Source organism: Ambystoma mexicanum, chromosome 11, assembly GCF_040938575.1.
Source record: "Ambystoma mexicanum isolate Mex_15411 chromosome 11, UKY_AmexF1_1, whole genome shotgun sequence".
Classification (NCBI taxonomy): domain Eukaryota; kingdom Metazoa; phylum Chordata; class Amphibia; order Caudata; family Ambystomatidae; genus Ambystoma; species Ambystoma mexicanum.
In genome coordinates, this window is record NC_090934.1 from 603,383,614 (window position 1) to 603,406,841 (window position 23,228).

General features: G+C 47.7%; 1 protein-coding gene across 5 annotated transcripts in view; it reads left to right on the forward strand.

Moving 5' to 3' along the window:
• HTATIP2 (HIV-1 Tat interactive protein 2) overlaps positions 1-23,228 on the forward strand; it is a 455,781-nt gene that overhangs the window by 180,129 nt on the left and 252,424 nt on the right. For all 5 annotated transcript variants that reach the window (XM_069623476.1, XM_069623478.1, XM_069623477.1 and 2 more), the window contains one exon: positions 13,783-13,894. In XM_069623476.1, coding sequence (XP_069479577.1) covers positions 13,783-13,894 — 112 coding nt within the window. The remainder of the gene's footprint in view (positions 1-13,782; positions 13,895-23,228) is intronic.

Consider the following 23,228-nt stretch of genomic DNA (forward strand, 5'->3'; position numbering starts at 1 on the left):
CTTGGAAGATGGCATTTCTAGTTGCCATTACTTCGGCCAGATGGGTGGGCGAACTGCAGACCCTCTCCTGCAAGCCTCCCTACTTGACTTTTCATCAATCTTAGGCCGTCCTTTGAATGAACCCTTCCTTCATGTCGTAGGTCCCTTCTGCATTCCACCTTAATGAACCCTTGAATCTGCCAGTGTGCTTTGGCTCTCTTTCATCTCCGGCAGAGCGATCCTTACATTCCCTGGACGTTGCCCGAGCCCTCAAAGTCTATGTGGCTCACACAAAGGACTTCCGAAAGCCATTGCAATTGTTGCCTTCAGACCATCCGGCAAGGCCAACACCCTTTCAGAGTATTCCATTGCTAGATGGCTGTCGGCCTGCATTTCCCACTGTCATCATATTGCTAACAGGCTCCTTCCAGGAAGACCAAGAGCACACTCCACAAGGAATGTGGCTTCTACTGCGGCGTTCCGGCTTGGTGTTTCCCTGCTCGACATCTGCAGAGCAGCCACGTGGAGGTCTGTTCATACCTTCACACGGTTCTACTGCATCGATAGGGATTCCAAGGAGGCATTTCGGGTCGGCCAGTGTTAGGAATGCACATCATGCTTTCCTCATGTTAGGTCTGTAAATATGTTTGGTCTTTACTAATTTTTTCTTGCTATAATGCCATCATAAGGCTCAAGTTATTGCCTGCATTTATGTGGCTCTTGCATCACCCTGGAACTCTTGGAGGCTGACAGGAGTTCAGGTTCCAGGGTGAGCAGTTGGTGTGAGCAGGCAGCTGGAGGTCGCTGCAGTGATAGCTTGGCTCTAGTGTTAATCCAATGAAAGCCATTGCCTATCCATGTGCGTGTCAAGTTCATGTTAGTGCAGCACGTCTGAATCCTAACAACTGGCGACGAGGATGGGATTATAGTAAGAAACCTCAGGCACCAAGAAGTGAGCAGTGAGTGATGTTCACCGTTGTGGGACAGCAGCAGCTAAAGCTAACGTGGAGGAGAAAAGAAGCGGGCAGCGGAATACCACGAGCAGCGTATAACCAAACATGTAGGTGCGGGCTGTGCAGCACTGAAATCAGGGAAAAGGATTATTTGAGCTATGCAGGGCCGCACTTGGCGCTCGAGCCGCAGCTGCCGGAGAAGGGACTAGGCATGAGGAAAGGACCTAGAAAAATGTAGCGTGCAGCCATCTTGGAAAAGGCTACACGCACTACCATAGCAACGGACCTTGATACTCCGTCCGTCCCAGCCAAACAGGTTGCCATAGTGACAAAGGAAACAAATTATGAAACTGCTTCACAATTGAGTATGTAGACGTGCATTGAGTCCCAGCTATTCAGGCCTTGATCTCGTTGACGCTTGTGTTGATAAGAACAGGCTACAGGAGGCTGCCTAATACCGGCACAGAGGAATACAGCAAGGCCACAAAAGGAAAAATTACGAGTGACGTGGGGGAAAATGGCCATGAAGTTAAAGTGATACTTGAAATCAAAGTGTCATTAAGCTACAAGAGGAATTTACGAGACGAAGAGTGATCTGGGCAAAGTGACACGAAGGTCACCGAAGGGGAAAGACAAAAACAACGGATTATCCATGTGCTGCAAAGGGCAAATACAATATAACAAATAGGGCACTGCTGCACTTGAGGAGTAAGCTGACTCGCACCAATTAGCACCCGACATACCACTACGAGCAGTTTCCCCACTCACATCGTGATGGCCAATGTACCAGGACCAGTGTTTTTCCTGCCAACTCCAGGAGAACCAAGGGTGCGCTGGGTAGACTGGAAGGACACCTTTACCAAGTACGTTTTAGCTGTGTTTGGCTTAAATTATTCGAACGAGAGAAAGGAAGCTTTACTATTCCATTGTTTAGGTCCTGCAGGACAAGACATACTAAAGAAGTTACCAGAACTGGTGGGATTACAAGAGTTGGGTCTATATGAGAGAACAATAGCAAAGTTGGACAAACATTATGAGGTTCAGGAGAACATCATATTGGCGCGGTACCACTTTGATACGAGGGAACAGCGTGGGCAAAAGCATAGAAGAATTTATCACAAATTTAAGAGGCTTTGCCGTCAAATGCCAATTCATGCATTGCCCAGGAGAAAGGGGATGAGTTGGTAACAATAGCATTTGCGTCCAGGACACTCCAGGAGGCTGAAGCAAGAAACTCAGTGGTGGAAAAGGAGGCTTTGGCATGTACGTCGGCAAGTTCAAGATTTTTTTTTGGTGACGCAAATTCACGATAAGAACTGATCACAAGACATAGATTAGCATTTTCTCTAACGGTGGATTAGCCAGGATCTCCAGGAGGATAACGAGGTGGGTGAGCAGCCTGCAAGGACTGCAGTATCAAATGGAGCATGTCTGGGGAAAGGCAATGTTGTGACAGATGTCATATCTAGGTCTGAAGTGTTGGAATTGTCTGGGGAGGTGTGTTTTGATGATGTTGCTGAGATTTTTCGAGTGCGGGAGTGTATCAAGAGAGGAGTGGGACGCAGCGTGTATGAATGACGGGATGTACCAGACCGTGTTGGGTCTGGTGGGGATTCTGGAGAAGAAGCTCTTAGAAATTACTAGAGAGTAAAAAAATAACTGTGTCAGAGAGAATTTATGTAGAGGGCACAAGCTAGTGGTTCCGGAAGGGATGAGGAAGATGATGATGATGTTGGGGCACTGTGATCATTTGGGCATAGCAAGGGCTAAGGGCCTGATTAGGTCTGACTTTTGGTGGCCTAGAAGAATTGGTTAGGAGTGTCCTGATTGTGTTGACGGTGATAAGAGTCTAAGAGTGCACAAAGTTCCCATGGTGGTTGGGGATAGTCCAAGAGTACCGTGGGACGAGATAGCTTTGGATTTACTTGGCTGTTTAACATTAGAGGATCCAAAGATACGAACGTGATGGATCTCCTATCAAAATGGGAAGAAATAGGTGTCTTGAAGGATGCGTCTAGCAGCAGTGTGATATTTTTGCAGCGACTTTTATGGAGGGAGGGTTTTCCTCGCCGATGCTTGTCGGGAAATTTGTCACAGTTTGTGTGTAAGGAGGAGAAGTTTATTGAAGGGTATGGTATAGATCATGTGATGTTTTTTAATGAACTTTGGTTCAACTAATAAAAATTGTATTTTTTTGAGGATCATAGTAATTTCTGACTATTAGACAGGATACCCATGTGTGGTCGGCACTTTTTGGTAACTTCTTTTTGTAGATAACAGATATTGCTCCACGGAGTAAGAAGTTTGCATATCCCCAACTGTGGCTTAGAGCCGTGTTGAGAATAATATAGATCATGTCACGACATCTCTTTATCATCCTCAAGAAGATGGATGTGTTGAGCGATTCAACCGCACCTTGATGGAGGTTATCACAATCCCTCCAGCATTTCTCCGAGACCGTGGGGAACATTTTATGTAGCCCGGGGGGGGGGGGGTGTGGTGCCATCTCATTAGGAGCTTCACCCAGATCTCACTGATTTGAATAGACTTTGCAAGTTTTGGGATTTGGGACCACAGCCTAAGCCATTCCTGTTCCTCTATGGCCGACCCAAGATCATGCGCCCATTTATTCATACAGGGCTTGGAGTGAATGGGTTCCTTGCGTTTTATGAGTTTGTAAATGGGGGATATCAACCCCTTATCGCCCGAGTTAGTATCTAGAAACTTTTCAAAGTGGGTGAGGAAGCGAGAGCCCGCCTGCTTTACAGATGGATGGGAAAGCCAATGCCTGATCTGGAGGTACGAGAATCTGTGCTTTTCCTCCACCCCAAAGTCCGTCTTACATTGCTCAAACTGCTTCACCTCACCCCCCTTTAGCATGTCATGCAGCATCCTAACACCACCCGAATAACATGGGTCGAAGCTCGAGTCGTATGAAGCCGCCGGGGAGAATTGTGGGTTACCCTGCAGTGGTGAGAACGGTGATGGGAAGGAGGTGATCTGAGCTCTCGCGACGGCCTGATCCCAGGCCTCCCCTACTGTTGACGTTATTATACTACAGTACATTCTGGTCGGCCTGTCGTGCTTTGGGACCCATAAGACCCCCTCCAAGTCTCTCCCCACCACCGCCCCATCCATGGACCTCCACACTTTGCCCCTGTCGTCCCTCTGCCAGTCCCTAATGACCCTCAGTTGAGCTGCCATATAGTACACCCGGAAGTCAGGTTCCCCTAGTCCACCTCTTTCCGGTAAAGCCTTCATCGTGGAAGCTGGTACCCTCGGGCGCTTCTGGTTCTAAACAAACCTATTTGTTATTTTCTGCAGGGCTCTGAAAAAAGAAGTGGGGACGCGGACCGGTAGGGCCACAAAGTGATACAGGAGCAATGGAAGAATAGCCATCTTTGAAGTATTAACTCTACCCAACCAAGAGATCTCCAGGGTGCCCCAGTCAACCAGTTTGGATTTCACCTTCTGAAGAAGCGGGGGATAATTAGCTGTATACAAGCGCTCCACAGTTTTGGTCAACTGGATCCCCAGGTACCTCCGAGAGGAATCCACCCACCTATAATCGTAAACCTTTCTGAGGTCCTGAATGGCGGACGAAGACAAAGTAAGGGGAAGCACCTCAGACTTATGGATGTTGATTTTTAGGCCCGCTACCTGCCCAAATCTGTTAAGCTCTCTTCCCACCGCCTGCAATGAAGTGTTCGGGTGTGTCAGTGAGAAGATCAAGTCATCGGCAAAGGCCGCAATCTTATGGTCCTCCCCACCAAATGGGATTCCCTTGACATCGTCAGCCCCCCTGATCGTCTCCAAGAACGGTTCAAGGTGGAGGGCATAAAGGAGCGGCAACATTGGGCAACCCTGCTTGGTGCCTCTTCCCACTGGTATCGGAGCGGAGACTTGGCCGTTAATTGCCAGACGTATGACCGGGTTCCGGTAGTTAGCTCTTACTCGAGAAATAAAACCCGGACCAAAGCCCATTCGACCCAAGACCGCAACAAGTACCCCCACTCAACCCGATCAAAAGCCTTCTCGGCGTCAATCGCCAGAAGAAGGGCCGAGATATTCTTTTTTTGAGATTTTTCAACCAGATGAACCAACCGTCTCACATTGTCTGAGGTTTGTCTGCCCTTTATAAACCCCGACTGGTCACGGTGAATTAGCTTGGGAAGGATGGATTCAAGGCAGCTAGCTAGAATCTTTGCATGAATCTTGGCGTCCACGTTAATTAACGCAATAGGGCGGTATGGCGCACAGTCTGTCGGATCTTTGCCCCTTTTATGTATCAAAATTATCCTGGCCTCATTCATAGAATTGGGGAGAAGGCCCGTCGCCCCCATGCAATTAAACAGTTTAGTAAGGATTGGAATCGGGAGTTCCCTGTGGGTCTTGTAAAATTCAACGACAAACCCATCAGGACCCGGGGCTTTGCCGGATGGATGTTTAATAATAACTCTCCTCACCTCATCCGCCGTGATCTCGACCTCCAGTGCGTCCTTATCGTCCCGTGACAACCGTCGGACGTCAACATCCCGCAAATAGGCAGCCTGATCTCAGTAAACGGGGAAGTCTGAACTATGGAGGGCAGTGTAGAATTTGGTAAATTGAGCTTCAATGTCAGATTTCGATGTGAGCAAAACTCCTCCCTCACCCTTTGTTTTTAATATTGTCCTGTCGCTTGCTTCCTTACGCAACCTTTTGGCCAGCAAACAGTCAGCTTTGTTGCCTTTGACGTAGTATGAGGTTTAGCTGACCTCGCACAGCCCTGTATTCCTTTTTGGTGGCCGCGGAAATCCCTGTGCCCATGTGAGCCATAATCTCCTTTAACCTTGCTTCCAACCGTAACTCCTCTAACCTCAGTTCGTGTTCCCTCCTAGCTTTAATTGCAATGATCCTACCCCTAATCGTGGCCTTCAGGGCGTCCCACCAATTCTGAGGGGTAGTGTCTTCCCACTTGTTAGTGTAATTCACCAGTTCTTTCTCTAACTCCCCGACCAAAACCGCATCTCTAAACAGCGGGACAGGGTACCTCCATTTCCAGACAAACGGGGGACCCCTGGGGACTGCCATTATCAGCGTGAGTGGGGCGTGATCCCCCAATGCGATCGCTCCTATCTCCAGTGCCATCACCCTCCCTAACAGTGGCTTCGAGATCCAGGTGTAGTCTATCCGGGAGTGCGACCGGTGGACATGGGAGAAGAATGTGTACCCCCTCGTCTGACCGTAAAGCTCCCGCTAGGTGTCCACTAGGGCCAAATCCCACATTTTCCTAACCAGATCCCCTGATGAGCCGTTCTGAATCCCCCACGATGTGGAGCTCCTATCTATAGTGGGATCCCAAGCCAAGTTAAAGTCCCCCATAAGGGCAATGTTACCCACAGCTAAATTCCCCAGTCTCGTGAGAGAATTTTGTAGGAAGGCATCCTGGGCCTGGTTAGGGGCATATAGGATTGCCACCGTGAAGATCTCGCCCAGGCCCTCCACTAGCATGGCCAGATACCGCCCCTGAGTATCCTTCTGCATGTCTCTAGTGGAAAGACCCGATTCGTCCCGTAGAGCAATTAAGACCCCCCCTTTCTTGGAGGCTTGCGTGGCCTGAACCAATTTGGAGTAGCCCCAGAATCTAATTCTGCGAAAGTCCTTGGTGTGTACGTGGGTCTCTTGCAAGGTCACTAACAGGGGCTGCTCTCTCCTGAGAAACTTCTCGACTCTTCTCCGCTTAACCGGGGAGTTGAGACCATTTACGTTTAGGGAAAGAAATTTTACAACCTGGGAACTAACCATTAGCCTGAGTCATGTGGAACATAATAACTCTGAAAAACCCTGTGAGCAGCTCCTCAAGTGGTGAGATAATTGTTTGCAACATGAGCATTCTACCAAGAGCGCCGTGCCTAATCGGTTCGCCCTGAGCCCTGGATCTAGAACTTCTCCCACCCCCTTACCCAGTTCCACTTCCCCCTCCAGGCGGGAACGACTGGCCCTCAGCCCCCCTCGTGAAATTGCCACGAGAACCGGACCCATTAACCAACCCGGAAACTCCCAACGCAGGGAAACCCTTCCCCATTCCAAGACTCCTGGCCACCCCGCCCCAACCTGTAACCCACACAACTCATGCAAACAACCCATCAACCCCTAGTGAACAGCTGTCGGTAATGCCCTCGACGGGCTTTTATCGTTAACCGAGCACCACCACGGATAGTCCCATGAGACTGACGGAGGACCGCATTGCCCCGTCAACCGGTCGCCAGCACCATCGGCCGTAGGCTTCGCGCGATCCGAGTCCATGGGTCTCCTGCGACCTCTCCTGCGCTTGACTGTAGACCATTCCCATGGCTTTCGAGTTGCCGGAGTTTCGTCTGTGCCTTCTAATAGGGGCAGGGTCTGCCCCTCCAGGCCCAGCAAAGACAACCCTTGGTCGCACGTCGTGTTCTTATACTGGGAACCTTGCCACATGAAAGACACCAAAAGGGTGGGTCCACCTGTACCGGATTTGCTGCGATCTAAGGAAGGACAGAACCGGCCCTATCCGGCGCCGCTTAATTAGGGTGCTTCTCGCCAGGTCCTGGTACAGTGATATTTCTTGGCCATTGTAGGTGTAGAGGTCGCCTTCCTCGCTCTTTCCATAACCTTCGCCTTCATTGCATAGCTATGGAAGGCCACCAGCACATCTCGCGGTCTGGACCCTGGCTCGGCAGATTGCTGGCCCACCCTGTGGACTCTGTCAAACTGCATGACAGGGTCTGAATTGGCGTCTAGCAGGTCAACAAATATGGCTTTTCAGACTGGGTTTAACTGCTGATTCTGGACCTCTTCCGGCAAAGATTTCACTCTGTTCGCTCTTCGAGACCTGTTCTCCAGGTCCTCAGCCAGGAGCTCTAGATTTTGCATTGCCACAGCCAGAGACTCGAGCAGATTGTCCGCTTTTCTGGCGTCCTCTGTCAGTTCCTGTACGGCCTGCTCGTTGGTGTCAACTCTCTCCTCAACTTTAACGTCTCTTTTAAGTTCCCTTAGATTCTCAGCCAAGTCCTCGCGCAGCTTGTCCATTTGCTGCTGCCCCGCAGCAGTGACTCTCTCAACTAACTCTCCCATAAACTACGACAGCATCGTTTGGGTGACTGGTTTGTCTGGACCCTCCCGGTGGTGCACTCCGGGGAGCCCTGGTCCGTCCGTGGGTCGTCAGCTGTGTCCATCTCCTTGGACCAAAACTTCGCGAGGGGACCCTCCGGTGCCTTTTTGGGGGTCTTTCCTTGGGGCGGGCAGTCTTTATTCTTTAATCTCGACATGGCTGCTTGAGTCACCCACGCCCCTCGCCCCCAGGAAGCGGCCTGGGAAATCAGCAGAAATCGGCCAGCAGAGCCACGAGGGGAGGGTGGGAGGAGCACGCCAGCCCGGACGCCCTACTCCACTGTACTCCTTCCGGGCAAGGACCAAATGGCGCACCCGCAGGCCAGGCCGGGTGAAATCTGTGTGGGGGCGCTCAGGAATTGAGATGGGGGGGGGTGCTCCAAAGCGTGCCTGGCGGGTCCCTCTGCGAACAGTAGCTGGGGGAGGTGCCCCCGTCCCGGGCCCCGGAGACCCCAGAAGTCCGCCGCGCAGGTGGTGGCACCCTCCCCAGCAAACTCAAGTCCGGGGCCACATCAGATGACCCGCCCGCCTCCTCACCTCCAAAGAAAGTCCTCCGTGGAGGGGAGCGGGGATGAACCCTCTGCCCAGCCGCCGACGGGGCTTTGCAGTCCGCCCCAACCGTCCTCTCAGTCCTTGGTGGGGAGGATGTGAGGGGGGGCCACTCCAAAGGGCCGCCCCCGCACTCGCTGACACCGGCCTGCCGAGGCACGCTAGGCAGGCGAAGCTCCAGGGGACCGGGGGGGCCCTCAACACCCCAGCGGCTGCTCGCCGAAGCCCCCCACACACGGCCCAGCGGAGACCGAGGAGGGGGGAAATCTCCAACCGCACGGCGGGCGGCAGCCAACGCAGGGCGCTGCAAGTCGCAGGGATGCTCCAGGTCCAGCAGCGGCCGCGCCCGCCTCGGTCCCTCGTGAGCGCGTCTCAAATTCGAGGGGTCCAAGGTCTTGCAGGGAGCCCTGGCAGCCTGTCCAAATGCCGGGTAGGGCAGCGTAAGCTAAGGACGGGGCTGAGGCACGGCGATGGTCGGGAGCACGGGGTGACACGTCCTACTCCCTAGGCGGCCATCTTGGAATCCCACTGCTGTATAATCTTATTCAAACAGCATGTGAATCTATGAACGATCCAATGCTGGAGAAGGAGTACGTTACTTTGGTATCTTTCATAGATTCCCCGCCTCACTAAGCTATATAACTCCTTTCTGAAATCAGGGAAGGTGTCAGAATCTATGGCCGAATCAACGTCGGGAGGAAGAACAAGAGGAGTGCACAGCATATCGTCCAATTGCAGTGATCAGTGTTGATGCAAAGATTTCCAGCAAGGTTCTTGCATCCAGATTGGGGGAAGGGCTTCCATCTTTGATTGATCGGGATCAAACCAGCTTTATCATTTATAGAGGGGCTCATCACAACATCTGAAGAGTGGTGGACCTTTTAGAATTAGCTCCTCAGAGCCTGGATAGGTTTGTGATATTATCTTTGGATGCACACAGGGCATTCAATAGTATTAGCTGGGTATATCTGGAATCCTTATTGGAAGCATGTGGGGGTGGCCTTAACATCACTAGATACATAATGTCTAATTTTAAGATCCCAAAAATGAAAGTAAGTGTGAAGGGCCAATGGACCCCTCCCCTCGATACCTTTGGAGAGGAGAACCAGGCAGGGTTGCCCATTATCGCCTTTGCTTTAGCAATGGAGCCACTAGCTCAACAAATCTGCCTAAAGTCTAATATCCTGGGGTTCACTCATGGTAGAGTCACCCATAAAGTGTCACTATAGGCAGATGACATAATATGTTTGCTGAATGACCCGCTATCTTCCTCGCCAGAACTGCTGACAATACTGACAGACTTTAGTAATGCTTCGGGCTTCCAGATTAATAACGAGAAATCCATTGGGCTTAATATTACGGCTTCTCCTGAAACTCTTTGGACCCTGTGTGAGAACCCTGAGGGTGTCTGACTGTCCAAACCCTAGGGATCTCTTTCTCAGGTGGCCAGGGCACGGCCATCGCCCTTGGATCCAGGCCCTGGGGGTGGACAGGTGCGGGAGGATCACCTGGGTGAGGAATCCTCGGGGAGTGGTGGTGAGACTTCCGACAGCGAGACGCTGTATTCCCCCCTTTTCAACACTTCTTCACCTTTTATAGGTTATTCTCAATCCTGTTCTGTTGACTTCTCCCCAATTCCAACAAATACCAACTCAAAGGAGGCATAGGAGAACTGGGAGAAGGATATTATTACATATGTCACCCTGTGACCGACAACAACAGGACTATCCCCTTTTCCTTCACAACAATTTTCCAGACTTACCTAGCATGAATAGTGAAAACTACAACTCCCACAATCCCAATTTCCAGTCTAGAAGTCCAACTACTGGGACAAAGAAGAGGCAGATGGGAGTAATGAGGATTACCCATAGAAATCCATATGCACAGGATTCCTAAGGGCAGTCTCCATGTTGTCCCAATAATGAGGTCAGGCAGGGAGGGGCAACTACTCACACCGGACTCCAATCAACTCTAGCTGGGAGTATAAAAGCAGCTGTCAGAAACAGGATTTTTAGCGAGCTGAAGGTTGCTGAGATGCTAGAGGGAGACCATTGTTGCCAGAGAAAACCTGGAAGGCCTTGGGGAGGAAAAACTGCTTAGACACTGGACTGGTGAGCACAGGGGAGGCTGGAGTGTGGATTGAAGCTGTGCCTCCAGGAAGCCAATCCGGGGGCAGCTGGGGTTGCCTGGTGGCGCCCACAACAGAACTCCTCCCCTGGGAAGAAAGAGAGCCCAGGCCTTTGAGGGGAAGGTGGTATGACCCTGACTTCAAGCAGAAGAGCCCCTTTTTGCTACTGATGCTCCCAAACCACAAGAATGCTGTTTTGGGGATCTGAGGAAGTGTGAGCAAAATATCCTGAAGTGCCTTGGAGTCTGATACTTTAGACTTTGAAAATTGAGAGGGGTCTGAGCCCGACTGGGGCGTGGGGGGCAGCCTTGTGCGAACAGTGAGGAGAGAAAACCCAAAGAACTTTTGGGGAACGAGGCAAAAGCCACAGAGAAGAAAAACGTCCATGGTGGCAGCAGTATCGCAAAGGAGTGGTGGCGGACCGGAACGGGGCAGTGAGAAGGGAGAGGCCCTTAACCCCGTTGTATGGTGATCAGCTATCTCCGACTGGTCGGCCAACAGCACAAGCAAAACCTAGCAGGAATACTGAGCAAAGCTTCGAAATCTGTGCACGATATCCGGGGCCCTTCTGCCCGTCTGCTGGAGGCAGAGAGGAGTTACAGCTGCCGGAGTGTCATCCTTGCTTCGAGGAACGAAGCTGCGATAAAGCAGCTACATGTAACCGGTGAGTCAGAGGGAACTGAGATACCGGTGTGCTTTGAAGCGAAGGCTGTGAGCGCAAAATTGTTGCAACGTGAATGGCTTTTTGAAAGGCCCATATTGAGAGATTGAGTGAAGGCCAAGCGGCAAGAGGGAGTTGCTGAGGTACAGAAAAAGACTCCAGGATGAGCTACTGCTGAGTGGTTCGTCAACTGGGGTGCCCAGTCGAAGGTCTCTGAAGGGGCGTCTTTGTGTGAAAGCGAAGTGCAGAACTGAACGAACGAAATTCGAAGTGGTCATGCATAGGTCACAGCAAAACCCCTTTGCACAATCGAAAGGCTTCGAACTAGTTTTGATCATTAAAGATGAAGAGGCTTGCGCCCGATCGAGGGGAGACATTTGTGAGAAAGTACATGGAATTGAGCCCGGCTGAGGGAGGTCCATGTCAAAAGGGAAAGAGAAAGGTTGGAGCCCGACAGGGGGACGGGCATGAGGTATTGGTTGTTTGTAAAGTTAAAGCATGTGAACTGTACAACAGGATATTTCCCAGTGGAGAGACTCTTGATCGACTCTGAAAGAGACGTTGCTTAGGAAACCCCTGCCTTGCGTAAAGTACTGCTTCCATGTGCCACGACCTACGAGTGTACAGCAGTCCTGAACTACCGAACGTTTGGGCCTTTTTCATTTTACTATACACTTTTTGTTATACACGTCATTATCCCACACCCTTTGGTTATATAGAGTAAGGTATGTCAATCGTTTTTTTTTTTTGTTTTGTTGGTATAGGCCATCTTTTATTTTGACACGCCATGACTAGGACAGCGTTTTCTTTAGTTTGATGGCCGTAGCAAGCTCCCATTGTTAGCAATTAGGTTTAGAATAGGCGTTTTCCAACCCATGCAAAGTTCAATAAAACCCCTTGAACTACATTCATACCATACTTTGAGGGGTTAGAATCACTCCAAAGTACCAAGCCCTGATGAAAGCAAATATCCTCATGTTATTAAAAGGTGCCAAGGAACACATGACATGCTGGGACCTCCAGGAGCTCTCCTGGCAGGGTTGTATAAAGGCGATACAAATCACCCAGCTCCCAAAATTGCTTTGTGTTTCAGGCTCTCCCAATACAGATCCCAGCTAAAGACCTACTTGAACTGTATATGGGCTTAGAACCCCCGAAGGGTTCCTCCTGAATGTTCTTCGATCTAAAGGGGCCAGAGGCTCGAACGTTACTTCCATTCGGAGATATTTTTAAGCAGCCCAAATAGCCACAATGCTAGACTAGCCCCAAGAAGGGAGGGACCCAAAATGGAAGGAGATCGAGCAGATCCAGTCAAACGTTTTCCTAGCGCTCCTCCCCCTTACTCCCTATGAGTCAGTTAATTATTGTTTTGGGAGATTGGACGGAGGATGACACTTACCCAATGTCAGGGCCCAAAGGCAAACGCTTCTCATTTACTTATGGCAGCGGGCCTGGTTTTGAAAAACCGCGGAGGGGCCAATTATCTCATATTGGTGGGTTGCTGTATGAGGGATTATAGCAATTGAAAGAATGTCTGCCCTAATTTCTAACACCATGCATGGATCTATTCGTAAGTGGGCACCCTTTTTAGACTATGTGCGAGACAAAGAACACTGACTTATTGGTCACAATTATACAAGAATCTGTCATTGGAATTGGTAACACGGAAAGAAAAATTGGAACATTGGAGCTCGGATACCCCATGCGTTTACAGCTTTAGTGAGGGTTGGTAGGCACACTAGGGTAATAGATTTGTATGGTACCTAAAATAGTTGGCATAGGCTCCTTTTTTGGTTTTTGGGGGTTTTAATCTATATTTTAATTGTTCGGTGGTGATGGGAGATTGTTGATAAGATTGTTAAAATTAGAAGTTTGGCTATGCGTTGCTACCTACAGAAGTTTTGTTTGCACATAGGTATTGTCGTTTGTATCACTGCTGTCCTGTCGAACTTCAATAAAACAAAAGTTGGGAAGAAAAAGCAGTAACATCAAACTTTGTGCTATGTAGGACATGCCAATATTCTTTCTAATAAGTGTTCCGCGAGTTAATGATTGCAGCTGTAAATGCACTTTTGGTGCCGTAAAAATGTCTTGACCACGTATGACTTCAAACACGTGAGTATCGGCACTATGTGTGTCCTTCAATCTGTGCCTTGCTCTGAAGCCAGCCGATTTAGCTTGTGTCTAGGTATTAGACAGGCATTGCAGGGCACTGCTTTCATATGCCCAGGTACTCCCAAGCATTTTCCAGCTGTGCAGCCTTATGGCAAGGTACTCGTGCCAAGCCTACACAAAAGCCAAAGCTGTTGGCTTTGCCAATGTTTGTTCTTGTCAAGCTTAGAACACCAATCATAGCTCATTTTTTTTCGGTTAATTCCATTCAGATTCAAGAGGTGGTGGATTTTGAAAAGTTAGACGAATACTCTTCGGCATTTCAAGGTCACGATGTTGGATTCTGCTGCTTGGGGACCACGAAAGCGAAAGCAGGAGAGGCAAGTACAAACATTTGAACTATTTCACGAAGAAAGCAATGCACCAGTGGATATCGGAAGGAAAGGAGGAGGCAGCTTCTAGCTTGCTTCCATTACTGATGAATAGCTATGCAATCCCTAGTGTAAACCCGGCTACTTTATGGTGCAGTGAAAGTATTTACCATGACTTGTTTAAAGCCTCTGCATTCTACAAAATGATGTTTTCTTGGCCAAAAAAACTAGATTGTCATGATTTGCCGGCTCTCAAACTGCTTTGTCGGCTGTGTCTGAAATGTTGCGTGTGCAACCTGGTGTTGGATTTAGATGGTCTGGAACTCCATCATTAAACGCATCAATTCCACCGCGCGTTGCCCTCCAGTGATAGCCTCATCTGTGCAGCTTGCTGACAACTCAGTGAACTTTTTGCCCAAGCGCACATGGCACACGTAATAGTTCCACTGCTTATGCCACGTTTGTGTGTGTGTGTGTGTGGGGGGGGTGTATGGGGGTTAAATCTTGCAACGTGATGCCTTCATCAATGTACCCAACAGCTAATACATGTTTCCCTCCATGCTCTCCCCCAAGCGCTGACCTAGAGTGCATGATTCTGAAGCCTCTCCAACCCTTGCATTACAATGCTGAACACCTAGTGCCTATCAAATAGCCGTAGGGTAAATCGATTGAAATTGATAATTAATATCTATGCTTCATTAAAGATTTAAGTGTCCCACGATCACTCCAACATTAAGTGACGATTTATCAGTTCTTTTGAATCCACGTTTTCGGATACCATTACATAATGTCTTTTTACTGAAAAATGTAGACGTTGTCCCAAAATAATACCGACTTAGTTGTTGATAAATTCTTTATCCCTTTTTGGAAAATGATTCTGGCCATATAGATTTTTAAGGCGTTTTGTCTTGAAAGTGGTAAATTCGCATGCATTGTCGGTTTTTTATTTGTGTTTTTTGTCTTGATATACTATGTAGCTGTACACACACTTGTGTGAGTTGAGTTGTGCGTTACCATTCTAAAGCGGCGTCCTGGAAACTGAGGTCTAGTGACTTTTAATACTTGGTGCGTTTTTTGTGGAGGCTTTGAAAGCAGGGCAGCTTGAGAGCTCAGTGGATTTGCCGAATCGTTTCGGCTTAACAGGCTATTGATAGCCAATCAAACGATATTTAGCTTTGTCCGAGGAACAGCAGCGGGAAAAGGTGTGGACACCTTGTCAAGTGGGGCCCATTGAGCGGGGCTGACGGGTTACGTGTGGGGGTCTCGGTGGCGGCGTGGGCGCCCTTCTTCAAGTCGAGGTTGTCAGTTGTAAGCGCAGGCCGTGAAAGGAAGGACGCCAGCGTCTGATGGCTGGGGTAGTATTGGAGCGAGCACGGTGACTAATCTGCCTTAAAAAGTCCCATGGTATTTCTGTCACTTAAATTTTCATCAAGCCGCTGGAGGTGGCAGGACTCTATTAAGGAGAGGATGAGCCAGAACTAAAGCCAAATAAATTCGGGTCTCGCTTTAATCAAATTATGCCTTTGCTGGCCCAGGATTAGCGGCGCGGCAGCGTGGGTCTCGGGCTTTTTCATTGGCTGGTTTTTTGATGCAAGTACAAAGAGTGATGGGCCTCTGGAGCAAGCCGTGTTGCAGTTGGCCAAGTACTACTTTCTTTACAGCTTATAGAAAAAAAAAATAGGGAATCGTTTGTTTGGTTTTGAAGCTTATTTAAAATATGTGCAGCTCCAGTGGCCTGGTTTTTAAGCAGGTGAAAATGAAATTACCAAGCGTTCCATTGGTAAAGGGCGCTTAACTTGAGTCTCTTTCGTATCGAAGTCGGGAAATGTGCATTACCGTAGATTATTCGGATCTTTGCTCACTTTGTTCTTTAAGAATACGATACCTTTGTGTCGTTTTTAAACTAACTGTAAAAGCAAACAAAAAGGTGGGTTGGGCAAAGTCCAAGTGCCATAGTTGGAAGCAGGGCAAGACAAGGTGTGCTGGGTATACCTGGTTATTTGGGGGTCGGGGAACGAGCCAAGACACAGACCGTCTCACATGCTCTTGGATAGTTATACAGTTTTCCTGGGACACCTTAACCTCTCTAGGTGGTAACGTTGGAAATCTGTTATGTGAAAATACATCTCGCCAAGTGATGCCTTTAACGTTTCAGACCTCTTTGATTTGTCTTTTTTGAGTCACTCTTGTTTCAGACCGATACTTATCGGCCAATGAATAGATGTTGCAATTCTGATACCCACCCTTTAATTTAGGCAAATGTGCCGATTTCAGCTGGTATTTCTTGAGTTTTTATTTTGATGCATTAGGATATGGCCTATTTTCTGTGTTGGAAGAACTGACCATGCACAAGGGCAGGCAACTGGTACTATGGCCTATTGGCATTGTGCTTCCTGCTGGTATGTCATTCGCAAGCGTCTAAACATATAAATGAGCAAAGCAAGGAAGGTTAACCCCTGACTGATCATCATTGCTTGTCCAGGGAGAAGAGAACCTTGCCAGTCTTTGCCCACAGGAACCCATGTAAAGGCTCTCGGAAGGAGTTGCCCAGCAACAGTGGACCAGTGAGGTCTTCTTTGCATTAAGTTTAGTGTACGTGGGAGTTGCTGCTTATTGGAGCTAACAGAGAATTCTATGGTGTTCCCCTCCAGTGGTTAATGCCTGTTATCTGTGGTAGAACTGTTTTGCAGGGCCATGCAAAGTTTATATTTTAATTTTTGGCAGCAATGGCCCTATTCAGAGATTCTCACAGTGCATTACAAGGTTCAAAAGGTGGACGATGACCCCCGCCCCACGAAAATGACACCGAGATGGACGTTGTTTGGTTTGCTATGGGTCTGTCCAAGGGATTTTATAGTTGGGTTGGAGAAGAGTGGAAACGGGGAGGGGGAGGAACCTTGCAGGGCCCCGTACTTGACTGGTGAGGGGTCAGAACTCACTTGGTTTCCATGCCCTCTCATTACTCAGTTAGTGAGGAACAAGGTGAACCAGTCAATGACAGTGTCTTAAGAGTTACATCCTGTGAGATAGGATGTTGAGTAGTATGGTGTGGTTGATGGTGTTGAAGGTTGAAGACTGTAGAGAGGTAGAGGAGTAAGAGTAGGGCTGTGTGTACTTTCAGTGATGTTTTGGAGGTCATCAAGGATGTGAAATGTAGCGGGCTCTGGGATGTGTACACGTCGAAAGCCTGTTTGGAAGGGATTGCAAAGGTTTTGTGGCAACGTGTTGCAGTTCATTGTGATGAAGCGTTCCATTATTCTGGCGAGGTAAGGTAGGATAGAAATGGGGCGGTAGTTTTTGGGGAAAGTGGCGTCAAGAGATGGATCTTTTGAGGAGGGGGAGATTTTTTTTCCAGTTTTAGTCTGATTTGACCCCATTGGATGCAATAAAAATAGAAGATGGACATAAAATGTATTTCACAAGTTTATGTAGCGTGCCTGACTTGAGGGCATTACGACATTATCAGGGCTGTTGGTTTTTAAGATGCTTATTTTTTTTAATGAGTTCTCAGGGTTGTCAATCTAGAAAAACGAATTGCGAAGATTTCCTGTGTGGATTCAGTGTGCAATTCAAGGTTGTAGTATGCTGGAACAGTCAGCAGATTGTATTGGGAGTGGTGAGGAGAGATCAGTAGAACAGTTCAACCTTTTTATCAAGTACTGAAGTTTGGGTGAGAGTAACTCCCATCGAGCTCTTGGGTCTCCTTTTCCTAATTATGATAACCTATATTTGCTGTAAGTGAAGCCCTTCCAAAAACTGCATGTGCCCCATTTTGTGCCATGGTGAGTCCCTTCACGCTGAAAGTGTTAACCTCAGTTTGGTGGCACAAGTTTTATCATTTTTATTTGGCAGCACAGCATTGTAGTTTTTTTTTACTGAACAGGAGTAAACTGACTTGGAAGGTGTTTTTAAGTCCAGTGACCATCATTTGTTTGGATGTTCTTTGCGTGTTTTACCTGGAGGAAATGCTGCTTCCAAATGCACAACTCTCGCAGATCCTGTGCCATCAAGCAGACCGCTTTCAGAAGACTGCGTTTGTCCCGAGTCTGCCAAAAGCAGTCTGCTCATTGTAGCCAGGTTGCTCCCACTGCACAACCCATTCTTCAACGAGCATTCAGAACACGCAGTACTGGAGTCGCACATACAGTTTTGCAGCTGTTCAAACTGGTATATATGTCCTGCATTTTACAGACATCTCTTTAATAGGGTGAATATTGTGACCAATCAAAACAGCAGAGTCCATTATTTGCTTAAGAGGCTTTCTTAATGAATCAATATAATACATGTTTAACATTTATTATGTTGTTCCCATAATGCTCTCTGCTTTTATACAAATTGCTAGGATTGGGTTCTATGTAGACATATTGTGTTGCCAGCCTGGCCTGGGGGCCACATTCCTTGGCACCTCCCCCTCCTTCCCAAAGCCTTGCCCCTCCTAAGAAGTGACCCTCCCCCCAATAAATGTTTTCCATTTCCTGCACTGCCTCCAACCCTGGCACTTCTCCAAACTGCCGATTGGTAGATAAGGAATGAGAATTCGTGGTGCAGTGGCTGATCCATTTCCCATGATGTATGAGTTCTAGCAGCCATAGAATGGGCCAGTCGCCACATTTCCCTTCATTGTGCACCTAAGCACAAAAGTGTGGGACGCAGAAGGTCTGATCTCAGAGTTAGGACTGAGGTACAGCAATGGTTTGAGAAGGAAAGTACAGACCCTCAAAGAAAGTAGACCGCCATCTGTAGGCTCTGTGACGACCCACAACCTAAATACCTACTGCATTCCCACTCTGTGATTTTGGTGATTTACCCAGCCCTAGTTGCACATTTTGGTGTTACACCACACTAGGCTCACTCTGCATGATGGTGGATGAGCAAATAAGTTCAGAGAAGAGTTCCTTAGACACAAAGGTTGGGTTTCTGAAAACGGACATGCAACCATTCGGCCGTAGATGAAAATTCAGAGGAAGTGGAGTACGAAAAGGGAGAGCATGCTTTACTAAAATTCCTCAAAGACTTTAATGAAGACTTGAACCCAAAAACGAGTGCTACTGAGAAGGTGGTACACTCAGTAGAAGGCAAATTGGAGGAAGTTGCAGAAGGTGATGACCATGGAGCAGTTAATGGGCAAGTTTGAGCAGAGGCTTGCTAGATTGGAAACCCATTTATCTGTTGTGGAATAAGAGTTGTACGTGAACATTGAGTTTGCGTACGAGAAGGCAGTGGAGAGTTTACTATGGCTGGGCATGAGAATGGAATCCTTAGACGAACTCAGACGGGGAGCCCACCTTCGGGTCCTTGGAGACTCTAGATACTTCTGTGGACACACTTCACCCATACATGGAGATACTACTTGTGGATTTTTCAGAGACGTATGGGTTTCTGTCATTCAACAAACTTATGGACTCTCTAGTGTGGAGGTGCCTTAGAATGTAAAATAATAATGATAAAATCAGGGGGCACTTTGATGATTGTACTACTTTTTGCTGAATGGAGGGATGTGCTAATAATGCAAGGAGTTTTCAAGCACAAACTACTGTCATTTAAAGGGGTTCACATCCTAATATTTCCTGATTGAAGCCCTTAAATGATGCGTAGGAAAAAGGCCTATTTAAGATTTTTTTTTTTAAAAAAGAGCCAGTGGCATAACGGATGCGGGTCTCCCACCTGCTGCCCAGTTCAAATTAAGATGATTGAGCACAAGGGCAAGACATATATTCTTGTGCTTGGGACGTGGCATGATTTGTAGCAGGATGTTTAAATGATGTGGGGGACATGGCTACAGAAGCCACAGCAGAGACATCTCTTGGGAGCGGGACATTGGCATGAGGGACGTGATTTCCATTGAGTTACTACAACAGTGAGTGATGCTTAACCTTGTGCCTCTTGTCATCTTTTCCCTCATTTGCACCTCCACCCATACCCATCCGAGGTTTGTGGCATCTTTGGAGATTTCATTTTTCTCTTGTGTTGTGACCTCACTGAGATTCTTAATATAAATGAAACTGTTGTCCTTGTGGTTTAAAGCATTTGGTAGAAGGGAGGGGATTTGAGAATCTGAGTGCATATGTAGTTTATTGCGGCCATGGCATAGTGTATATCACTGCTACTGTAAATGTGAGTGGAATTGCTGCCTCTGCTGGAACTCGAGCAGCGTTTTTCCTGCTATTCAACTGTGCCTGCTTTGTTGTGGGTCTCCTTCCGCCGGATGTGTGCAGCTATCTTCCATCTCGGATTTCTCCTCCGGTGGACCTTTGTTTCGAATGGAGCATTGCTGGCCTGTCTTGAAGGGCTTCTATTTTGTGAGATATTGGTGCTCCTTTTTGCTGTGTTGTCCACCGTCAAAAGGGTCGTCTTCTGTGGGCTTTTGGCCTCTCGTGAATCGTTGCAGCCATTCTTCTGCACTGAGGGACTGTATGTGCAGTTCTTGGATCAGGAACCGAACAACGCGTCATGCAGAAAATCAGATGGGTAAACTCAGCTGTGCACACATAAATCATGGACCGTTTCTTAAGGAGCCATCAGCCTTTTTGACAGTCTTGTGGTCCTTCGGCCTTGAATTGATCACTGTTAGTTGTCTTCAATCTCTGGGGACTCTGTAGACTTTCTTCCAAGGCACTGCCACTAGGAGTGTCTGATTCTGACCTTGTGGGACACCTTTGCAAATATCCATCTCTGGGCCTTTGGTTGTGGAACCTGGGACTGTATCTTGTATAGTGGGGTCCTCCATTCCCACCAGCCCCGAATGTTACCTCCTCTGCAGCTCCCTTGGGACTCTGGCAACAGTTGCCTGCATTTTCTGTGTAACTGGGAGCAGAGTAGTAACTATCCTGTTTTTTAGAAGTATCCACACACTTTTTTCACCTACAAAATCATGTTGCTTTCTTATTTAGATTGAGATTTTTTAGAAACCAGTAGTGCTCCCTACCACCCCTCAATGCAGGAGGTTCAACCCCCTTTTTAACTTTGGATATTGGGTGTCGCACACAGCGTGTGGGTATTATTTGCCCACCCATTGTCTGCTCCTGGCCATAATAATCCGACCCTTCCCTGACCAAAACACCTCCTCATGGGAACTGTTTGAGCTCCCTTTATTCAAGCCTTACCATCAAACTTTGCACTCGAAATGCCTGACAGTGTTTTTTCAGAGCAGTCCTCAGAGTTAAAATCGTAATTGGAGTTGTAAACCCACTACGGGTGTAGTCAACATTTCTTAATCGGGTCTTTGGGCATGTAGCACGTTCCAAATAAAAGTAAAGTATGAGTGTGCTTCATTGAAGTCCTGGTAAAAAAACAAGCAGTCGCAAAGCAAACAGTGTTGGCTTGTTTATACGTATTAGGCATTTGCCAGCTACTGCTATTAGATGCCCATATACTGGCTGTGCCTGCTACCATTAATGGCCAGTTAATACCAATACCGCAGTGCCTGGCAAGTGCATTTCCCATGCCTCTGATACCAAACTGTTGGCTTTGCCAATGCTTGTTTGTCTGGTGGCCTGAGGCAATGCAGACAAATGCGTCCACGATCAATTGAGGCCACATGTGAATCCGTTTTAAATGTTTGTCGTGGCATTATATTATGTCATGCTGCAGAGAAGTGTATTAATAAATATATATGCATGAGACGTATTATTTCAAGAGATGCTGCATGTACATGGAACTTGTGGTCTGGAAGCTTCCCCTGCCCACAGAAACGGGAATGGACTGTGTCCTGAACATTCTTTCTTGAGAGAGAAAATGACTGTCAAGAGGATGGTTGAAAAGTCCCTGGATTGAGTTCTAGAACTGCTAGCTCAGGAGATGGCAGCATAGAAGCTGTGCTCCTATGCCCTGATTGAAATTACATCCTCTGTTAATATGACTGATCTGAACTCAACAGAAACCTCCCAGCCAGTAAAGCGACAGAAGGGAAGAGATGAAACTTAGACAAGAGATGATAAACCTTTGGAGCTTCTCACCAAAGTGACTCTGGATATTGCAGAGATAAAGGCCAAGATGATTAATGCAGAAGAGAGATGAAAAGACTGTGAAATTACATCAGATGTACAAGATTAAGACCAGGGACCTAGAGGCACAAAATGGAAAGCTGGTGCTTAAACTGTCAGAGCAAGAACAATTCTCAAGGAGAAACAACATCAGAGTGGCTGGTTTTCCTGAAAATGTTGAACGGGGAAATCATATGCACTTTCTGGAGAAGGCCTTGGTTTCAATTTTGAAATTGAATCCAGATACTCCCTTGGAGATGGAGAGAGCACATAGGTCCTTGGGCCAGAAACCGGCTGTGGGTAAAGACCAAGACACTTTATAGTGACGTTTTTAAGATTCCCCACTAGAGAACAGATACTGAAAAAGTCACGTGAGTTTGGTGATTTGGCGTGGGGTGGACATAAAATCATGATTTTTGGAGACCTAAGCAGAGATGTATTGGATAAAAGGAGACTGTTCAATGCTGCAAAAGAGAAGGCTAGAAGCAGAAAGATGCAATACTATATGGTCTATCCAGCGATTTTAAGGGTAGTGGTAGATGGTCAGACCCATTCCTTTTCAGATCATAAAAGTGCTGAAGCTTTCTTAACAGATCTTGAGATTGCGCCTATGGAAACTGCCTCTGAGCCCCAGAAGAGCGTGCCTTCTAAGAAAAAAAAGGTGGCTTTAAGTACGTTGATTTTCTCTTTTTTATTATCTTCATGTTTTTCTTAAAGGGATACTCTAGTAAAAAATTTTATTTCAAAAATAGATAGGCCACATTAAAAAAAAAATACTAGCATCCTCCGTTTTAAAACTACCTATGTAAAATTTTGAGATATTTAAGCTCAAAAGCAAGCACAAGGGCGCTGCCATTTTGTGAAATGGAGGCCCTCCTGTGCTGGCTTTTGCGGCACTAATGAAGGAAAAGCCAGCCAGCTGTAGTAAACAAAGTCTACCGCTGGGTGGCTTTCCCTTCATTAGTGCCGGGACTCTGAGGACGCGGACCGGAGACCAGAGCAGGAAAGCTGCAGCTGAATCTCGGTAGGTGCTATTTATTTTTTTTACAAAAAATAAGCACTAGCTGCGGTTTTTTTTCTAAGTTTTCCGGGCTGGAGGAGCCCGGAAAACTTAGAAATAAAACCGCAGCTTTAAAAACGTTGTATTTATGTTTGCGGTCGCTTTTGAAGCGACCGCAAACACAAATACGTTATTGTGTTGGAAAACGCTGCTGTTTTAAAACCGCAGCGTTTTCCAACACAACCGTGTTGTGTCTGCCTGAATCTGCTTTTCCATTTGGGGCTCTCGGGCTCCCCACGGGGAGCCCGAGCGCCCCAAATGGAAAAGCAGATTCAGGCAGACACAACGCGGCATGGCGGAAAACA